The sequence below is a fragment of the Ornithorhynchus anatinus genome, chromosome 2 (genome assembly GCF_004115215.2).
Source record: "Ornithorhynchus anatinus isolate Pmale09 chromosome 2, mOrnAna1.pri.v4, whole genome shotgun sequence".
NCBI lineage: Eukaryota > Metazoa > Chordata > Mammalia > Monotremata > Ornithorhynchidae > Ornithorhynchus > Ornithorhynchus anatinus.
Window position 1 is genome coordinate 104,735,659 of NC_041729.1, and position 21,626 is coordinate 104,757,284.

General features: G+C 49.3%; 1 protein-coding gene and 1 non-coding gene across 4 annotated transcripts in view; both read left to right on the forward strand.

The window, feature by feature from the left end:
• The first annotated feature begins 2,595 nt into the window (after nucleotides 1-2,595).
• On the forward strand, nucleotides 2,596-2,733 carry LOC114809349. The gene has a single exon (XR_003757136.1). It is a non-coding gene; the product is annotated as a small nucleolar RNA SNORA7 (small nucleolar RNA).
• Nucleotides 2,734-15,779: 13,046 nt separating this feature from the next.
• The window catches only part of GOPC (golgi associated PDZ and coiled-coil motif containing), a 50,989-nt gene continuing 45,142 nt past the window's right edge, over nucleotides 15,780-21,626 (forward strand). For 2 of the 3 annotated variants that reach the window (XM_029054643.2, XM_029054648.2), the window contains exon 1: nucleotides 15,780-16,176. In XM_029054643.2, coding sequence (XP_028910476.1) covers nucleotides 15,937-16,176 — 240 coding nt within the window. In that variant the 5' untranslated portion in view covers nucleotides 15,780-15,936. The remainder of the gene's footprint in view (nucleotides 16,177-21,626) is intronic. The other variant, XM_029054654.2, reaches the window with a different exon arrangement.

Below are 21,626 nucleotides of genomic sequence, written 5' to 3' on the forward strand. Positions count from 1 at the left end.
TTTTATTTCTGGATAGTGGAGCCTTATGGAGCATAGTTCAGGAGACCCCTAAATAAGATACCTTATTCTCTTATTCCTTCTTGCTACATGACCTATCCAAAACAAACCTAGCGATGTGGAAACGAAATAAGTGGAGAAGCTTTTTTTTTAAAAAAAAAAAGGAACAAGAAATGTTAGCTGCTGAATTAAATATGTAAGAAGCCCCATTGAGAACCGCTAGATCCCACCGGCATATGTTGCACAAACTGGTCTAGCTCATCTCTGTACTAACGGGGCAGGCTCAGCTCGCTTTCTTTCATTTTCGAGGAGAGAATCAAACTTTTTAGCTGTCGAATCTGTCTGCCTCTTGGGGAAAGCTTCCCCTGGCCTGGAACATCGACTCTGTCGGGCCTTTTTGTCCCGGCTTAGCCTTGTTCGGAGGGGAGGGCTTTGATAGGCCTCGAAGAGAATGGGAGGCTTGTGAAGGTTTCTGAAGAGACAGGCCTGGAGGGAGACTCTTTCTACCAGCTCCCAGCGTCCCTGGGGTGGAAGGCCTCAGTGGACAGGCTCCCTTAGAGGCAAAACTGTCTTTTATCTCCTCTTCGATGGAGACCTTGCGGTCACGATCCCTGTCAGTGTCCCACGAGGGCCTGTTCCCCAGGGGGTCTCTGAGCACAGAAGGGTCTGTCTGCAATCCCCTCTTGAATGACTTCGTGGGAGCGTTTTTGCCTGGGTCACCTGTTGTGAAAATTGAACTGAGAGGGAGAGGGGTGGGAAGGCAGCCAGTCATCTTGCAGCTTTGGGTAATTGGGATCGCTGAGTGCAAATTTGACTTGTGGGAAGGGAAGGGAGAGGGCATTATCTCTGGAACTCGTTCCCCGGTTTCCGCCCAAGATTCCTGGCTCTATTATTCCCTCGTGGTTGAGTTGGCATGGGGCCAGGGGAATTTCTTGAAATGAATTTTCAAATTTTGAGAAGCATTTTGAGAAACACCCTGGCCTTGTGAATAGAGCATGGGTTCTAATTAGAGCTCCACCATTTGTCTTCTGTGTGACCTTGGGCAAGTCACTTCACTTCTCTGTGCCTCACTTCCCTCATCTGTAAAACAGGAAATAAAGCAGTGAGCCCCACATGGGACGTGGGCTGCCTCTAACCTGATTAGCTCGTCTCTTCCCTAAAGCTTATTACAGTGCCTGACACACAGTAAATGCTTAACAGATACCATTCAAAAAAAATTGTAAACTGCTCTTTCAACCTGAATCTGCTCAGGACAAGCAAGATCTCTGACCCCCATGGGCCATAGCTTGGGGTTGTCAGCAGCATTCAATCAATCAATCAAGCATTTACTGAGCATTTATTGTGTGCAGGGCACTGTACTAAGTGCTTGAGAGCGGACAATACTGCGGACAATACATTAGAGTAAGTAGACACAATCCTTGCTCTCAAAACGCTTATAATCTTGGAGAGACAGATGTTTAAATCCACTACAGGTAGGAGGAAGTAATAGAATATATAAAAAATGTATGTAAGAGCTACAGGGGTTGTGAGTACTTAATAGCTTAGCTGGCCTGGAAGGCCTGAAGCATCAGGTGAGGAATGTGAAGTCAGGAAATTAGAGATAAACCAGGGAAGGCATAGTGGATAGAGCATGGACTTGGGAGTCAGAAGGTCATGGGTTCTAATCCCGGCTCTGCCACTTGTCTGCTGTGTGACCTTGGGCAAGTCACTTCCCTTCTCTGTGCCTCAGTGACTGCCTCAGTGACCTCAACTGTAAAATGGGGAATGAGACTGTGAGCCCCATGTGGGAGAGGGACTGTGTCCAACCCGATTTGCTTGTCTCCACCCCAGAGCTTAGTACAGCGTCTGGCACATAGTAAGAGCTTAACAAATGCCAAAATTATTATTATTATTATTAGAGGATAAGTGATTTTAGAAGGGTTTTGAAGATGAAAAGAGCTGTGGTCTGTCAGATGTAAAGAGGGTGGGAATTCTGGGCAGGAGGGAAGGCTTGAGTGATCTTGAGAAGAACAAAGTGTCCAAGCTGGGGTTTGATGGGAAAGAGTGTGGGGAAGCGGAGGGAGAGAACTGACTGAGTGCCTTGAAGCCAATGGTGAGGAGTTTCTGCTTAATGCAGAGAGGAATGGGCAACGTTTGGCATTTTGGAGGAGTGGGGAGACGTGCAGGCACCCCATCCACCTGGCAGACAGGCTGCATTTCATGGATTTCTTGTCTCTATTCCCCACCCCACCCCACCCCCTTGTGGTCCCCAATCTGACTGGCCTCAGGAGCAGGCCCGCAGCCCCGAGTTGCCAGCCCTTCTGGCAGACAGTTATTCCCTGAGGTCCCCCAGCCCGAAAGGGAGGGCTGGACAGAATCCCCTGACCAAGAGTCCATATCTTCAAGGGCTGAGGCAAATGGATGCCAGTCTGGCTGGAAATATCTGGTCAGGAAAGACGCTCTCCAGTCTCCTCCATTCTGAGTGGCCCATGCCATTAGAATGCCGGGGATCACTGGAGGATGGGCTCGGGCCCTCTCTGGAAAAGCCTCCCAGCTCCCTCAGCCATCAGAGGCTCAAAGTGCTGGCCTAACATTTAGAGCCAAGCACTGAGTCCTGGACCCCTCTCAGGGTCACACCTGGAGAGTTTCCAGTTCTCTACCAATCTTGACTTCATGAGGGAGAGTCAAGCAGAGGCCTGTCCATTTCATTCCTAGCTTAGGCAATGGCTAGCGAGTGGAAGGCAATCTGCTACAAGTCAAAACTCACCTGTGCTGGGCAGCAGCGGCATGGGAGGGAATCGAGAACAGAGACTAGAGTTGACTGCACGGAAGAAGATGATGGTAAACTACTTCCATATTTTTACCAAGAAAACAGTATGGATCCATTACCAGAACAACTGCAGGTGAAGGTGGGGCGTTCTGGGAAAGATGTGTCCGCAGCCTCGCTATGGGTCGGAGATGACTGAAAGCCTAAAACGAACGAGGCGAGACTGAGTTCTGGAGCTGTAAAGAGGCAGGTTCCTGTCCCATGTGGGGCTTACAGTCTTAAACCCCATTTTACAGATCATGTGACACAGAGAAGTGAATTGATTTGCCTAAGGTCACCCAGCAGTCAAATGGCAGAGATGGGATTAGAATCCAGGTCCTTCTGACACCCAAGCTTGTGCTCTACCCACAAGGCCACATGTGAAAAGGGTTGGGTCTTGGGAGTCAGAGGACCTATATTCTAATATCCAAGTCAGCCACTGGCCTGCCGTGTGATATTGGGGGAGCCGCTTAACCTTTCTGGGCCTCAGTTTCCTCATCTGCAAATTGAAGATAATGACTAGCTAATTGAGGATAATGACTCCTGCCACTCCCTACCTCACAGGGATACTGGGATGACAAAATGAGATAAGTAATATGAAAGTGCTCTGGGAAAACAGAAGCTCAGTCCACATTCAAGATGTTATTTGGAATCCCAGGCCTCTCATCTGGCATCTCCTCCCCCCCAGAGTAGGGAATGTGTCTGCTAATTCTGCTGTACTGTACTCTTCCAAACGCTTAGCACAGGGCTCTGTAAATAGTAAGCATTCATTAAATTGACTGATTGATTGTTTTCCCTTGTCATAGCACTCCTGCCAGCAGAAGGGAAATTTGGTTAACACAGATGTCCCCAAGGAACACATCATCCTTGCTCCAGAATAGCTAATGAAGCAGCGTAGCTTAGTGAAGCAGCATGGTATATTCGATAGAGCACGGGCCTGGGAGTCAGAAGGTCATGGGTTTTAATCCCGGCTCTCCCACGAGTCTGCGGTGTGACCTTGGACAAGGCACTTCACTTCTCTGAGCCTCAGTTACCTCATCTGTAAAATGGGGTTGGAACTGTAAGTCCCACGTGGGACAAGAGCTGTGTCCAAGCAGATGTGCTTGTATCCACCACAGTGCTTGGTACATAGTAAGCACTTAAGAAATACCATTATTATTATTGGCTGACAAGTGACCCCCCCCCCCCCACTTCCCTGTATTTCTCTTCCATTTTCTGGTACATTCGTGTCTACTTAGGGCTGAGTGGACCCAGCCCTGATATCAGCTGGAAGTGTTGGGTCTTTCTAGAGATCTAAGGCACATTTATTCATTCGATCCTATTTACTGAGTGCTTACTGTGTGCAAAGCACTGTACTAAGTGCTTGGGAGACTTCAGTATAACAACGGACACCACACTGAGGGAAAAGAAGCACGCACAAACGTTGCTGTGGCTAGCCCAGCTTCGTTGATTAACAGAAGACTTGATCTCCCAGGACAGTTCATTCCCTCTCTCATTCCCTCTCGACCACTAGAGTCCCTTAAGCATCCTGTAACCCCTCAGAACAATGGGCAAGTCACAAGTCCCCACGGGGATGTAACAAGAATCTTCCCAGCCCCTTCCCTGCAATGGCAATAAAGAAGGAAAGAAAATGAAAAGGAGCAAAATGAAGGGGAGAATTATCTCTGGGTAAAGCAAGGCTCACAGACGGCTCTTGTTCTGGAGATAAAGTGGAGATTACATCAAAGAAGCCATCAGCTTTCAGCAGTTCAACACAAAAGGGCCCTGTCAAAGTCATCTTGTGGAAGTTGCTGGGCTACACCCCTTTTCACGGTGAAATCCCAAATGAGCCTCTCGTTTGAGCCCTGAGGTGTTTAGTGTATCCAGCCCTACAAGACGGAGGTCTCCATGAGTGACGGGCCCCTCACTGGTCTCCTTTCCCTACCAGTTGCTCTCCCATGGGCACATTTTACAATTCATTCATTTTACTGAGCACATACTGTATGCAGAGCACTGTACTAGGCGCTTGGGAAAGTACAATACAACAATAAACAGCGACATTGCCTGCCCATAATGAGCTTAGCATCTAGAGTCTACCAGGCAGCCTTCCTCCCTTTTGAGGTCTGCAAATCCTGCTCTGCATGATCTAGTGGCTGTTTCCAGAATGAATAATAATAATAATGATAATAATAGTGGCAATTGTTAAGCGTTTACTATGTGCCAGGCACTGAACTAAGTGCTGGGTTGGATACCGACAAATCGAGTTGGACACCCGGGGCTCACAGTTTCGATCCCCATTTTACAGGTGAGGTAACTGAGACCCAGAGAAGTGAAAGTGACTTGTCCAACTTCTCACAGCAGACGTGTGGCAGAGCCGGGATTAGAACCCATGACCTTCTGACTCTCCGGTCCAGGTTCTACCCCCCACGCCATGCTGCTTCTCTTAATGATGTTGCAGCGCCCTGGAAGCAAGACTCTGCCCATCCTAGGGTCCTCTCCGGGGAACAACGTGGCACTATGACAATCCCCTCCTGCCACCCATCTTTCTGTCACCTCGACAGCACCCTACCCAAAGATGCAGTGATAAACAAGTAAGTGAAAATTGAATCAAGAAGAGCAGTGCCAGAGAGAGTATGGCAGCAAAGGGATAGCAGTCGATCAATCGGTGGTATTTCCTGAGCACTTACTGTGTGCAGAGCACTGGCCTAAGTGCCTGGGAGCGAGTTCAACCCAACAGAGTTGGTAGATATATTACTTGCCTACCAGGAGTCTAGAGGGCACCAACCTCTAGAGAAGCAGCGTGGCCTAGTGAATAGAGGATGGGCCTGGGAGTCATAAAGACCCGGGTTCTAGTTCCGCATCTCCCACTTGTCTGTTGAGTGACCTTGGGCAGGTCACTTCTCTAGGCCTCATTTCCCTCGTCTCTAAAATGGGGATTAAGACTGTGAGCCCCATGTAGACGGGGACTCTGTCCAACCTAGTTTGCTTGTATCCACCCCAATGCTTAGTACAGTGCCTGGCACATAGTGAGCCCTTAACAGATATCACAATTGTTATTAAGCTTCAGACCCTAATGAAGGCTGCAGTGAGCCCCACGTGTGGCAGCTTGATTACCCTGAATCTATCCCTGCACTTAAAACAGTGCTTGACACATAGTAAGCCCTTAACAGATACCATTATCATTATTATTAGTGAATAAGTCCAGGAACCTCTGCAGGCACCACTTCTGATTCCTTGAGTGGTTGCATCAGGGTGACTTGTGCGCCGTACTCAAAATCAGGTGGCAAGATTTGATCACAGATAATGAAATCCTGGGATAATAAATAAAAGCAGCATAGCCTAGTGGTTAAAACATGGGCCTAGGAGTCAGAAGGACCTGGTTTCTAATCCCAGCTCTGCCATTTGTCTGCCGTGGGACCTTGAGCAAGCCATTTCACTTCTCTGTGCCTCAGTTCCCTCATCTGTAAAATGGGGATTGAGACTGTGAGCCCCACGTGGGACGGGGACTGAGTTCAACCCGATTTCCTTTGTATCCACCCAGCGCTTAGTAAGCACTTCCCAAATACTGTAATTATCATTATTATTATTACGGGCAGGGAATGTGTCTGCTAATGCTGTTGTATCCTACTCTCCCAAGTGCTTAGTACAGTGGTCTTTACATAGTCATCGCTTCATAAATACAATCGATTGATCGATTGATTTATCTCAGTTCTGTTCTTTTTCCACTAGACCATGCCGAAGCTAGGCCCACTTCAACACAGCTTCGAGTATGGGCACATAAGGGAAATGGATGGCAACAGGTTACCCAAACGCTTTCTGTCTTGGGAGCTGAAATGGAGTAGCGGAGAAAGCAAGAGGGAGAGAGGATACATTTTTAAGAATCAGGAAATTGCAGCCTCAGCTGAGAGGTGGTAGACCAGTCTGCCTGACTGTGATCAAGAAAGGAATGGCTCTTTCTGAGCTGACGTTCCAAGAGGATCGTGAGATTGTGAGACCCCTTAGGCTGTGAACCCACATGGGGTCAGGAACTGTTTCCTACCTGACTATTCCAGGTCTCAGACCAGTGCTTGGCTTAATAAATACCACCAATAAAAGAGAGACGAAAGCAAAAACAGCACCGCGTACAAGCAACAAATTTAATAGCACCAGCGTGGCTTAGGAGATAGATCACGAACCTGGGAGTCAGAGGTCGTGGGTTCTAATTCCAGCCCTGGAATTAGACCTCGGGCAAATCACTTCACTTCTCTGGGCCTCAGTTACCTCATCTGTAAAATGGGGATTGAGACTGTGAACCCCATATGGGACATGGACTGTGTCCAATCTGATTTGCTTGTAACCACCCCAGCGCTTAGTATAGGGCCTGGCACATAGTAAGCTCTTAACAAATACCACAGTGATAATTGTTCCTAAAAGCATGGGGCTGTGGGTCCTTTCATCTGTCATTTCAGCCGCTACTTCACTACTACACTGGCAATGGAGTCATCTTCGAATACCAGGAACAAAATACCAGGAACAACGACATACAAGGTTCCATCCCCAAGCTGACCGCGATGAAGGGGGCAGTTGTTTTTCAGGGGTCTGAGCCAGAGGGGATTTTCCTGCTCTCTGTCCCTTCATGCCCTCAGGCTGAAATTGAGACAGAACTCAATTTGCCGGCCCCAGAATGTAAATTGGGAGATCAAATCCAATCAAGTCTACCCCTTTCTGAATACTGTCTGGATGCTAAATGCCAAGCAATATTAAAACATGATTATTGACCGTCCAGGAATTCCCTGGAAGCAAAACGTTCTTCTGGACAGGCTTGCCTCTTGATGTGTATTGACGCGTCCTTGTCTTTTAGCCGGGAAATTAGACTGCCCTCCCAGCCCCCTGTTACTGTGAATTTCCTGGGAATGAGCCACCCGGGAACGAGAAATAATTTCTATAGGATGACACGGCACCATTGTCCTGGCTCGCTTTCCTTCTGTTTGTGTGTTTTCTCCCTTTTATTTCCCTTTTCCTCCTATCTCTGTACCTCAGGACCCTTCGATTTAGGAGGCTATGGACATTCTTGGGATGATAGGTGAATGAGATGATTTACCAGCCTTCCCCAGTTATTCTCAAACTGTCCAAACACAAAGAAGAAAGAATTCACAGTGTGGGGGGCATAATAAGAATTCAACTGCTTTTGCTATCCAAACAGGACTAATCTTCTTGGAAACCTGAGCCTTGAAGTACTGGGGTGGGGGAAGTGGTGGGGGGGGGCAGGAACTTTATTTGATCTGTAAAGATTGATAACCTGAGAAACAAATGGAAGTGTGACAAGGGATGAAAGAGGTAAAATGAATGACCAGTAAACTCTGATACCAAAGGAGATTGCACCTCTGGTAGATAAAGCCGAACCAGTTCCTGAGTTGGAGTGAGTGAAGACTTTGAATCATAGGGTCCTTAACAAAGACAGTTATATTGGATCCCTGCTTCCTTTCAGGTTATCCTTAATTTAAGTGGCAACTTGGGGACATTAGTTCTTGAATTCCGAGGGTAGGTGTAGCTATCTCCTTTGACCTTGGTATTTGTAAAGCGTTTATTAGGTGTCAGGCACTGTACTAAGCGCTGGGGTACATATAGGATAATCAGGTTGGACACAGTCCCTGTCCCACATAGGGCTCATAGCTGTGGCTTAGTTGATTAAAATGCCTGTCTAGTAAACAGGAGATCCTGGATTTGAATCCCAGCGGTGCCTCAACTCCTTGCACTGCTCAAGTAAGCACGTAAATGCTCAATAAGTAGGATTGACTGACAGACTGACTGAGTAGGATTTAATCCCCGTTTTACGGATGAGATCGCTGAGGCACAGTGGGGTTATATGACTTGCCTAACGTTACACAGCAGACCACTGGCAGAGCCGGGATGAGGGCCCAGATCCTCTGACTCCCAGGCCCGTACTCTTTCCACTAGGCCACACTGCTTCCCTGTGAAGGAGAGCTAGTATGTTGTACAGGGCGAAGGACTAGACAATTTCACTCAAACAATGGTATTCATTGAGCACTTTATGTGTGCAGAGCACTGTACTCAATACTTGTAGAAAACAACAGAGTTGGTAGAGGTAAACCCACCTAGCTGGAGCTTACAATCTACTGGGCACTTGGAAAAATGATAATGTCGATGGGGTCTTGCCAAAAATGATAGATAAGTGTTAGACAGAGCTTAGTTCAGTGCTTGGCATATAGTAAGCACATAATAACTAATCCTCCTTAGTTGCATAGAAGACTTCAGGATCAAGAAGGTCTGTGGAGGAATTAATTCCAAAGAGACACAGTCTTGAGGGACTTCATCTTCCTCTCCCTTCTTCTCTCTTTTTCCTTTCCTCCGCTTCCCTTCCTCCCGTTCACCTTCTACACTTTCTTCTCCATCTTCCCCTAAGTTCCCTTCCCCATCTATTTTTCTCTGTTTCTTCCCTCACCTCTATGTAAGCCAAGTCCCTTAAAGCCACACTCCCTCCATGCTCTCCCCAATCCAGGTTTGCTGTCCTCCCTTCATCCCTGATGAAGGGGTGTGGTAGCTCATATTGCGGGGAGCACTTAATGCACTGGGAATTTAGCCCTGTTGGCTTGGGAGTGTTTCTATATTTTCTTCTTCATAGCATCACTTCAGACTCTAGACTGGGAGCTTATTGTGAGCAGGAATGTGCCTGTTTGCTGCTATATAATACTCTTCAAAACACTTAGTACAGTGCTTTGCACATAGTAAATGCTCAGTAAATACGATTCAATGAAAACTCATTCAAAGAAATATGCTACGTCAATAAGAAAGGACAGTCAAGTGATGAGATGGGGCCTTTCCTATGATTGAACATTTAGGCTGTCCAAGAAATAGCAGTATATTTAAAACACTTAGTATTCTTTTTGAAAATGACGACAAGAGGGTGACCGGGGGAATTTCCATTATGTCACGGGATAGACCATTTCTTGAAGTTCTGGACAGTGACTTATCCAGCAGGGCAGAATAGGCTATTTTAGTTTGGAGAATGCGAAGCATTTTAGATGACATAAGAAAATATATTGGTGCCCCTTTTCAGCCCCCTTCTTTAATTGAATAAATGTATTGATGAAGGTCCCTCCTGCCCCTCATTGTGGGACCTTATATTTAGTGGGACGTGACAACAAATGGCAGCACTTGGATAGAAAACTCTGCCCAGTCTTGACTACAGTCTGGATTTTGCATTTCTTAGTTTCTCAACTTCAGGACTAGTCGCTAGGGTCATCACCCCAGCTGGAAATGAAATCGGCTCTTTCTCTCTGTCTCTCTCTCTCTCCGTGTTTGTGGGTGTGTCTTTTGTAATGGACACAGGCATTCAGAAGCAGCTGGCCCAGGGGGATGGAAGATGAGTCGGAGCCTGGAGAGAGGATCTGAGAAGGAGGGAGGTATGGCCAGACCAAAGGTTGGAGAGGGGGAAGTCTATATGCGCCACTCACTGTGGGGAGGAAGAGGCCTCAACCAAATTCTCTGAGTGTGCGTGTGTACACCGAGGATTAATATTGTTGTGACCCTTGAATGACCGAGCTTGTGTGAGGGTTGGCCCATGGCCAGCGAGATCATGGGATCCCAGCAGGGAGGTGTGAGTAAGAGTAAGAGTTATTATCTCCCCAAAGTGTGGGAAGGGACAAAAAAAAGGAGGTAAAATGCTATTATGGTTGTCCTCCTGTTAACTTTAGATAAATTACATACAGAGGGCATGTCCCTCGCCTCTCCCCTATCTCATGTTTGCATCTGGAAGAGGTTAATAAAATGCTAATCAAAACATAGCATAAATCTCCTAAGCGATTGTTATTATTATTATTAGTTCATTAAGCACTCATTACCTGTCAAGAGCTGAGGATACACACCAGTTCAGTTTGGACATAGACCCTGTTCTATATAGGGAATCAGAGTTTAAGAGATAAGGTTAACAGGTATTTTTTCTCCATTTAATAGAGGAGGAAACTGGTCAAGTGACTTGCCCAATACCACACAACAGGCAAATGGCTGAGTCTCTATCTGTTGCCAAACTGTACGTTCCAAGTGCTTAGTACAGTTCTCTGCACATAGTAAGCAATCAATAAATACGATTGAAGGAATGAATGAATATGGGGGACCTGGGTTTGCTGACTCTCAGTCCCACACTCATTCCTCTAGGCTACACTGCCTATAAACTTTCCTCAGAAACCTTCAGTAGATCCCCAAAAACAAAAACTCTTGCCGATTGCTTGGCTTTTTCTTACTTCTCCGCCTCCTTGTTGTTCTCTGCACATGTAGCAATCAATCGTATTTTTTGAGGGCTTACTGTGTGCAGAGCACTGAATTAATGAATTCATTCAGTCATATTTATTGAGCACTTACTGTGTGCAGAACACTGTACTAGGGGTTGGAAAGAACAATTCGGGAACAGATAGAGACAATCCCTACCCAACAATGGACTCACCGTCTAAATGGGGGAGACAGACAACAAAACAAAAGCAGTCAGGCATCCATACCATCAAGATAAATAGAATCATAGATATATACACATCATTAATAAAATAGAGTAATAAATAATATATACAAATATGCACAAGTGCAGTGAGGAGTGGAAGGGTGAAGAGCAGAGGGAGGGGGAGGGAGGAATGGGGAGGGGAGGAAGGAGGGCTCAGTCTGGGCAGGCCTCCGGGAGGAGGTGAGCTCTCAGTAGGGCCTCACAGAGGGGAAGAGAGTTAGTTTGGCGGAGGTGAGGAGGGAGGGCGTTCCAGGTCAGCGGTAGAACGTGGGCCAGGGGTCGACGGCGGGACGGGCGAGAACGGGGGACTGTGAGGAGGTGAGTGGCAGCAGAGGAGCAGAGTGTGCGGACTGGGCTGGAGAAGAAGAGAAGGGAGGTGAGGTAGGAGGGGTAAGGGGGTGGAGAGCTTGGAAGCCAAGAGTGAGGAGGTTTTGTTTCATGCAAAGGTTGATAAGCAAAGCACTCGGGAGAGGTCGATATAACAGAGTTGGTAGATAGGTTCCCTGTCCACAAAGAGCACGCCTCTCAAGCAGACCTCTTAGCTGCACCTCGCTTGCCACTCTCCCGCTTTGACCCACTGGCCATGATTTTCCTTCTGCCTGAATTGCCCCTCCCATCTCAGCTTCACCAAACCTTATCCTTCCCCATCTTCAAAATCCTTAGAGAAGCAGCATGGCCCGGAGAGAACACGGGCTTGGGAGTCACGAGGACCTGGTTCCATTCCCGGCTCTGCCGCTTATCTGCTGGGTGACCTTGGGCAGGTCACTTAACTTCTCTGGGCCTCAATTACCTCATCTATAAAATGGGGACTGTGAGCCCTGTGTGTCCAACTTGTTTTGTATCTAACGTATCACCCAGTACAGTGCCTGTTACATTATAAGCGCTTAATATATAACATAAATAATAATAATGTTGGAAGTTGTTAAGCGCTTACTATGTGCAGAGCACTGTTCTAAGTGCTGGGGTAGATGCAGAGTAATCAGGTTGTCCCACGTGAGGCTCACAGTCTTAATCCCCATTTTACAGATGAGGGAACTGAGGCACAGAGAAGTTAAGTGACTTGCCCACAGTCAAACAGTTGACAAGTGGCAGAGTCGGGATTCGAACCCATGACCTCTGACTCCCAATCCCGGGCTCTTATTGAGCACTTACTGTGTGCAAAGCACTGTACTAAGCCCTTGGGAAAGTACGATATCACAATAAATAGACACATTCCTTGCCCACAACAAGTTTACAGTCTTTTTCCTTCTTCTTCCTATCTAATTTTAGTGCCTGTCTCTGGTGGATTGTTAGGTGCAGCCCTTAGAACAGTGCTTGGCACAGAGTAAGTGCTTAACGAATGCCATCATCATTATTATTATTACTAAGTGCTTTTGAGAAGACAATACAACAATAAACAGACCCCTTCCCTGCTGACAGCAGCTCACAGTCTAGCAGGGGTGGAGACAGACATCAGTACAAATAAATAAATTTCAGATATGTACATAAATCCTGTGGGATTGGGAGGGGGAAGACAGAATGGCTCATGGTCCAGAAGGGGAGGCAGACTTTAATAAGAATAACCTTTTTCAAAACTACTTCAAAACCATTTTTAATGGCACATCTCCTCCAAGAAGCCTTCCCTGATTAAGCCCGCCTCTCTTCTCCCACTCCCTTCTGTGCCGCTCCTACTTGCTCCTTTATTCATCCTCCCTTCCATCCCCCAAGCACACATGAATATATCTGTATATCTCTGTAATTTATTTATTTATCTATTTATTTATATTAATGTCTGTCTCTCCCTGTAGACTGTGAGCTCGCTGTGGGCAGGAATGTGCCTGTTGGCTGTTATATTGTACTCTCCCAAGAGCTTTGCCCGCAGTAAATGTTCAATAAATGCCATTAAATGAGTGAAAGTACTTTATAATATATATTTGATATCATTATAGATTTTAATGATCAAATATTAAATGGCCACAGGTCACAGATCCAAGTGCAGGGCGGTGGCGGTGGTGATGGCGGTGGATGGCTTAGTGGAAAGAGCAGGGGCTTGGGAATCATTCAGTTCATTCATTCAATCGTATTTATTGAGCACTTACTATGTGCAGAGCACTGTACTAAGCGCTTGGAATGTACAATTCGGCGGCAGATAGAGATAATCCCTGTCCAGTGACGGGCTCACGGTCTAAACGATGTGCATAGATCTATAAGCACGGCTCAGTGGAAAGAGCCCAGGCTTGGGAGTTAGAGATCATGGGTTCTAATCTCGGCCCCGCCACCTGTCCGCTGTGTGACTTTGGGCAAGTCACTTCAATTTGAGTTTCAATCCCGCTCAGTCGCTTGGGCAAGTCACTTCACTTCTCTGGGCCTCAGTTACCTCATCTGTAAAATGGGGATTAAGGCTGTGAGTCCCACGTGGGACAATCCGATTACCTTGCATCCTCCCCAGCGCTTGGAACAGTGCTTTGCATATAGTAAGCGCTTAACAAACACCATCACTGTACTCATTATCCTCTGCGCCTCCGTGACCTCATCTGTCAAAAGGGGATGAAGCCTACGTGGGACAACCTGATCACCTTGTATCCTCCCCAGCGCTTAGAACAGTGCTTGGCACATAGCAAGCGCTCAGTAAATGCCATCATCTTTATTATTATTATTGTTATTAATTTTGATGCTACTGATGCCTGTCTACTTGTTTTGTCGTCTGTGTCCCCGCTTCTAGACTGTGAACCCGTTGTTGGGTAGGGACTGTGGGCAAGTCACTTAACTTCTCTGTGCCTCAGTTCCCTCATCTGTAAAATGGGGATTAAGACTGTGAGCCCCACGTGGGACAACCTGATTCCCCTGTGTTTACCCCAGCGCTTAGAACAGTGCTCTGCACATAGTAAGCGCTTAACAAATACCAACATTATTATTATTATTATTAGGGATGGTCTCTATCTGTTGATGCATTGTACTTCCCAAGCGCTTGGGACAGCGCTCTGCACACAGTCAGCGCTCAATACATACAACTGAATGAATGAATGATTACAATTATAGAAGCAGCATGGCTCAGTAGAAAGAGCCTGGGCTTGGGAGTCAGAGGTCATGGGTTCGAATCCCAGATCTGCCACTTGTCCGCTGACTGTGGGCAAGTCACTTCACTTCTCTGGGCCTCAGTGACCTCCTCTGTAAAATGGGGGTGAAGACTGTGAGCCTCACGTGAGACAACCTGATGACCCTGTATCCTCCCCAGTGCTTAGAACAGTGCTCGGCACATAGTAAGCACTTAACAAATACCAGTATCATGATTATTCTTCTTCTCTGTGCCTCAGTGACCTCATCTGTCAAATGGGGATGAAGACTGTGAGCTTCACATGGGACAACCCGATGACCCTGTATCTCTCCCAGCGCTTAGAACAGTGCTCTGCACATAGTAAGCACTTAACAAATTCCATTACCATGATTATTGTTATTCTCTGGGCCTCAGTGACCTCATCTGTCAAATGGGGATGAAGACTGTGAGCCTCACGTGGGACAACCTGATGACCCTGTATCAACCCCAGCGCTTAGAACAGTGCTCTGCACATAGTAAGTGCTTAACAAATACCATTATCATTATTACTATTATTCTCTGGGCCTCAGTTCCCTCATCTGCAAAATGGGGATTAACTGTGAGCCTCACGTGGGACCACCTGATGACCCTGTATCTTCCCCAGCGCTTAGAACAGTGCTCTGCACACAGTAAGTGCTTAACAAATACCATCACCATTATTATTATGGGCCTCACTTCCCTCATCTGTAAAATGGGGATTAACTGTGAGCCTCACGTGGGACAACCTGATGACCCTGTATCTACCGCAGCGCTTAGAACAGTGCTCTGCACATAGTAAGTGCTTAACAACTACCATTATCATTATTATTATGGGCCTCACTTCCCTCATGTGTAAAATGGGGATGAAGACTGTGAGCCTCACGTGGGGCCACCTGATGACCCTGTATCTCCCTCAGCGCTTAGAACAGTGCTCTGCACACAGTAAATGCTTAACAACTACCATCATCATTATTATTATGGGCCTCACTTCCCTCATCTGTAAAATGGGGATTAACTGTGAGCCTCACGTGGGACCACCTACTGACCCTGTATCTCCCCCAGCGCTTAGAACAGTGCTCTGCACAGAGTAAGCACTTAACAAATATCAACATTATTATTATAGTAAGCGCTTAACCAATCCGAACGTTATTATTATTAATTCTAGCTCCCCACAGAGGCTGCCTCAGGCAGGCCCCTTCCCTAGCAACGGCCAGGCCCCGCCCCTCAACCGCCATTGGCCGCCTCCCCCCGCCCGCCCGGCTTCCAGCCAATCGCCTTCGCCGGTCGTTCTCCGCGGCGGCTGCCGGAAGCGGGGGGGAGGGGGGCGAGCGTCAAAGCGGCTACGGCGCCTGTGCGGCCCCACCGGAAGTCGCTCAGCCGGGCGAGGGAAGGCGCTTCCAACGCGGCGGGCCCTCAACCAAGATGGCGGCCGGGCGGCCGTTGCCCCGCCCGGGCCGGGGCGCGCAGGCGCAGTGGGTCCCCGCGGCCGCCTGGCTCCTTGACGGCCAGGACTGGTCGCCGCCTTCTTGGTGGGGCCCAGCCCGCTGAGCGGCCGGAGCGGGGCCTCCTCCTTCTTCTTTTTCTTTTTCTCCTTTTTCTCCTTTTTTTCCTTTTCCTCCTCGCCCCGCCGCCATGTCGGCGGGGGTCCCGGGCGCCCCGGGCGGCGGGCTGTCCATGTTCCGCTGGCTGGAGGTGCTGGAGAAGGAGTTCGACAAGGCCTTCGTCGACGTCGACCTGCTGCTGGGCGAGATCGACCCCGACCAGGCCGACATCACCTACGAGGGCCGCCAGAAGATGACCAGCCTCAGCTCCTGCTTCGCGCAGCTCTGCCACAAGGCGCAGACCGTGTCCCAGATCAACCACAAGCTCGAGGTGGGGAGGGGGATCACCACGGGGGAGGGGGGGGCCGCCCCCCTAAACTCTGCCCGTCCTGGAGCCCCTCTGGGCCTCCCACGCTTTATCCCCATTTTACAGACCAGGGAACTGAGGCCCAGGAGAGAGGGCCACGCAGCAGACACCTGGGGGGCGAGGGGGTGGGTAGGAAGAAGAAGAATGGTCATGGTTCCCCTTAAGCGCTTCCTAAGAGCTGGGAGAGATGCAAGTTGGCAGGGTGGGAGCCAGGCCTTGGCCCACGTGGGGCTCCCACGCTTTATCCCCATTTTACCGACCAGGGAACTGAGGCCCAGGGAAGTGACTTGCCCAGGGTCACGCAGCAGACACCAGAGGGGCGAGGGGGTGAGGGGGAAGGGGACCGAGAGGCGAGGGGGTTGGGAAAAAGAAGAATGGTCATGGTTCCCCTTAAGCGCTTCCTAAGAGCTGGGAGAGATGCAAGTTTGCAGGGTGGGAGCCAGGCCTTGGCCCACGTGGGACTCCCACGCTTTATCCCCATTTTACAGACCAGGGAACTGAGGCCCAGGGAAGTGGCTTGCTCAGGGTCAGGCAGCAGACACCTGAGGGGCGAGGGGGTGGGTGGGAAGAAGAAGAATGGCCATGGTTCCCCTTAAGCGCTTCCTAAGAGCTGGGAGAGATGCAAGTTTGCAGGGTGGGAGCCAGGCCTTGGCCCACGTGGGGCTCCCACGCTTTATCCCCATTTTACAGACCAGGGAACTGAGGCCCAGGGAAGTGACTTGCCCAGGGTCACGCAGCAGACACCAGAGGGGCGAGGGGGTGAGTGGGAAGGGGACTGAGAGGCGAGGGGGTTGGGAAAAAGAAGAATGGTCATGGTTCCCCTTAAGCGCTTCCTAAGAGCTGGGAGAGATGCAAGTTTGCAGGGTTGGAGCCAGGGCTTGGCCTACGTGGGGCTCCCATGCTTTATCACCATTTTACTGACGAGGGAACTGAGGGGGTGGGTAGGAAGAAGAAGAAGAATGGTCATAGTTCCTCTTAAGCGCTTCCTAAGAGCTGGGATAGATGCAAGTTTGAAGGTTTGGAGCCAGGCCTTGGCCCACACAGGGCTCCCACGCTTTATCCCCATTTTACAGATGAGGGAACTGAGGCCCAAGGAAGTGACTTGCCCAGGGTCAGGCAGCAGACACCAGAGGGGCGAGGGGGTGAGGGGGAAGGGGACCAAGAGGTGAGGGGGTTGGGAAAAAGAAGAAGAATGGTCATGGTTCCTCTTAAGCACTTCCTAAGAGCTGGGAGAGATGCAAGTTTGAAGGGTTGGAGCCAGGCCTTGGCCCACGTGGGGCTCCCACGCTTTATCCCCATTTTACAGACCAGGGAACCGAGGCCCAGGGAAGTGGCTTCCACAGGGTCACGCAGCAGACACCGGAGGGGCGAGGGGGTGGGTGGGAAGAAGAATGGTCATGGTTCCTCTTAAGCACTTCCTAAGAGCTGGGATAGATACAAGTTTGAAGGGTTGGACTCAGGCCTTGGGCCACGTGGAGCTCCCACACTTTATCCCCATTTTACAGACCAGGGAACTGAGGCCCAGGGAAGTGGCTTGCCCAGGGTCACGCAGCAGACACCTGAGGGGCGAGGGGGTGGGTGGGAAGAAGAAGAGGAATGGTCATGGTTCCCCTTAAACGCTTACCCTGTGCCCAGCACTGCTCTGAGCTCTGGGAGAAATGCACATTTGACAGGTGGGACCCAGGCCTTGGCCCTCGTGGTGCTCCCATGCTTTATTCCCGTTTTACAGATGAGGGAACTGAGGCTCAGTGAAGTGACTTGCCCAGGGTCACGCAGCACACACCTGAGGGACAAGGGGGTGGGTTCCTTCATCCATTCATTCAATAGTATTTATTGAGCGCTTACTAATGTTGGTATTTGTTAAGCGCTTACTATGTGCCGAGCACTGTTCTAAGCGCTGGGGTAGACACAGGGGAATCAGGTTGTCCCACGTGGGGCTCACAGTCTTCATCCCCATTTTACAGATGAGGTAACTGAGGCACCGAGAAGTTAGGTGACTTGCCCAAAGTCACACAGCTGACAAGTGGCCGAGCCGGGATTTGAACCCATGACCTCTGACTCCAAAGCCCGTGCTCTTTCCACTGAGCCACGCTGCTTCTCGTGCACTAAGCTCTTGGAATGTACAATTCGGCAACAAGATAGAGACAATCCCTGCCCAGTGATGGGCTCACAGTCTAATGGAGGGAACTGAGGCCCAGGGAAGTGACTTGCCCAGGGTCACTCAGCAGACACATGAGGGGCGAGGGCATGGGTGGGAAGGGCCAGTGAGGGGCGAGAGGGTCGGTGGGAAGAAGAATGATCCCGGTTCCCCTGAAGCACTTTCATTTATTCAGTCGTATTTATTGAGCGCTTACTATGGGCAGAGCACTGTACTAAGCACCTGGAATGTACAATTAGGCAACCGATAGAGACAGTCCCTGCCCAATGATGGGCTCACAGTCTAAGCGATGGGCAACTCTGTGGCCAACACTCTTCTGAGCCCCGCGATGGATACAAGTTTGTTAGGTCAGACGCATGGGGCACACACCCGCGTTGGGCTCAGAGTCTTTATCCCCATTTTACAGATGAGGGAACTGAAGCCCTGTGAAGTGCTTGGCCAAGGTCACATAGACAACCGAGGGGTGAAGCGCTGGGTGGGAAGGGGACTGAGGGGTGAGGAGGTCAGTGTGAAGAAGAATAATCATCATGGTTCTCCTTAAGCAATTACTCCGTGCCAAACACCGTTCTAAGAGCTGGGACAGATACAAGTTTGACAGGTTGAACACAGGCCTCGGCCCAGATGGGGCTCACGTTCCTTATCCCCATTTTACAGACGAGGGAACTGAGGCCCAGTGAAGTGACTTGCCCAAGACCATACAGTAGATGTACGTGTTCAGAGGGTAAACGTGTGAAAGGGATTGAGGGGCGAGGGGGACCCCTGGACCACGTTCTGCCTCTGGCCTGGAACGCCCTCCCTGCTTAAATCTGACAATGACTCTCCCCCCCTTCAAAGCCTTCTTGTAGGCCCATCTCCTCCAAGAGGCCTTCCCAGATTAAGCCCCGCTTTCCCTCATCTCCCACTCCCTTCTGCGTCATCCTGACTTGCTCCTTTCGTTCTTCCCCCCTCCCAGCCCCACAGCACTTATGTACATAACTCATTTTATTCATTTATATTGATGTGTATCCTCCCCCCCACCCCCGACTGTAAGCTCGTTGCGGGCAGGGAATGCCACTGTTTGTTATATTGTACTTTCCCAAGCGCTTAGTACAGGGCTCTGCACACAGTCAGCGCTCAGTAAATGAGATTGAATGGATGAAAGGAGACTGAGAGGCAAGGGGGTGGCCGGGAAGGGGACTGAGGTGAGGGGTAGGTGTGAAGGAGACCGAGGGGCGAGAGAGTGGGTGTGGAGGGGACTGGGAGGCAAGGGGGTGGGTGAGGAGGGGTGGGCCTGAATAATATTAATAATAATAATAATGGGACTAAGGGGCAAAGGGGGTGTGTGAAGGGGATTTAGGGGCAGGGGGTTGAAAGGGACTGGGTTTGAGTGGGTGGATATGAGCAGATGACGGGATTGAGGGGTTGGGGAATTATGAGTTTTGGAAGAGGCCTGATGAGAGGGAATCCTAGGGAATGGGGGAGGTCCCAGGGAGCAAAGTGGGAAGGGTCATAAGGAAGGCGGGCTCCCAGGGATGGGTAATCAGTTGATCCATCAAAGGTATTCATTCATTCATTCAGTAGTATTTATTGAGCGCTTACTATGTGCAGAGCACTGTACTAAGCGCTTGGAATGTACAAATCGGCAACAGATACAGTCCCTGCCCACTGACGGGCTTACGGTCTAATCGGGGGAGACGGACAAGGCAAAAACAATGGCAATAAATAGAATCAAGGGGATGTACATCTCATTAACAAAATAAATAGGGTAATAAAAATATATACAATTATATACAACTGAACGGACGAGCAGTTGAGCCCCTTACTATGTTTAGAGCCCTGTACTAATCGCATGGGAAAGTACAGTGCAACTGAGTTGGTAGAAACGATCCCTGCCCACGAGGAGTTTACATTATAGTCTGTTGGGGAAGTCGGGGCTCTCAAGGGGCATGGGGATGGTGGGAGAGGGGAGGGGATCTGAGGCCAGAGTGGAGAAACGACGGTTCCTAGAAATGGGTGAAGCTCTGGAGCGGTGTGAAGAATGAGGTCCAAAATGTAATATGAGGCGAGGAAGCCAGGGGATGATTGCTGGGGGGGAGGGCGGCTAGGGAGGACACCGGGTATGACGACTCCAGGTAGGGAAGCGCCCGTGTAGACTCCAGAGAGAGTTAGTTCCCTTTCACCCTTCATGCCCGGCAACTGATGGGCCCTGATCACCTCCTCTAAGGGAATCTGAAACTTGGATTCACTATGGTGTTGCTGTGCTCTTGGGGAAGCTGAGCACATTAGTCCCTGCCCTCTCACCCAGAAAAAATAAAACTAGATACTCTGTTCATCTGTGCACGTGAGAATAAAAGACTCACTTTGCATGTGTATAATCCGAGAGGTTCTTTTTACAGCTATGACGGTGAACACCGGTGTGTGTGACCTTCAGCTTTCTGAAACCTTTTAGGTGCCCCTGTAAGCCTGGTGTGGGCAGGGATCGTCTCTCTTTCTTGCTGAATTGTACTTTCCAAGTGCTTAGTACAGTGCTCTGCACACAGTAAGCATTCAGTAAATACGACTGAATGTCCCCCCAGCCCCAACTCGCCTTTCCTTGCGATGCCGTCATTAATTAGACAAAACCGGGCTCATCCTTGCGGACCACATGGTAACTTCGGTGCGTGATTTTTCAGCAGAATTTTATTAGGTTTGTCAGAAAATTTGGTTGGCTTTAAATACCTTTCACAGTTTGGTTGGGTTCAAGTACCTTTCATAGTGTTCTGTCCACAGGCACTCAGTAAAAACTGCCATTACTAATAATGAGTAGTCCTATCCACCAAAGGAGACAAATTGGTCCACTTGTTTCTTGTCGGGAGCGTCCCGGAGAAGGCGGGCGGAGCCCTGTCATCAACCCGTTGGTTCAGGCAACGAACGGGATTTCCGTCTTTGAACGTCCTCCAGTCCCCACCTGCCGAGGATCCTCCATCCCGTGGTGGTCTGGTTCAATCCACGGATGACCCGGGCTCGAAACACTCTCCTCCCCCTCCCCCCATTCCCTGGACAGCCACTCTCTGCAGCCCCATTCAGCAAGAGGAATGCGAATTCCCCAAGTCCAGAGCCAGGGGTTGTTTCCCATATGGTCCTAATAATAGTGATGATATTTAAAAATAAATAAATGGTGGCATTTGTTAAGCGCTTACTATGTGCATAGCACTGTTCTAAGCGCTGGGGGATACAAGGTGATCAGGTTGTCCCACGTGGGGCTCACAGTTTTAATCCCCATTTTACAGATGAGGTA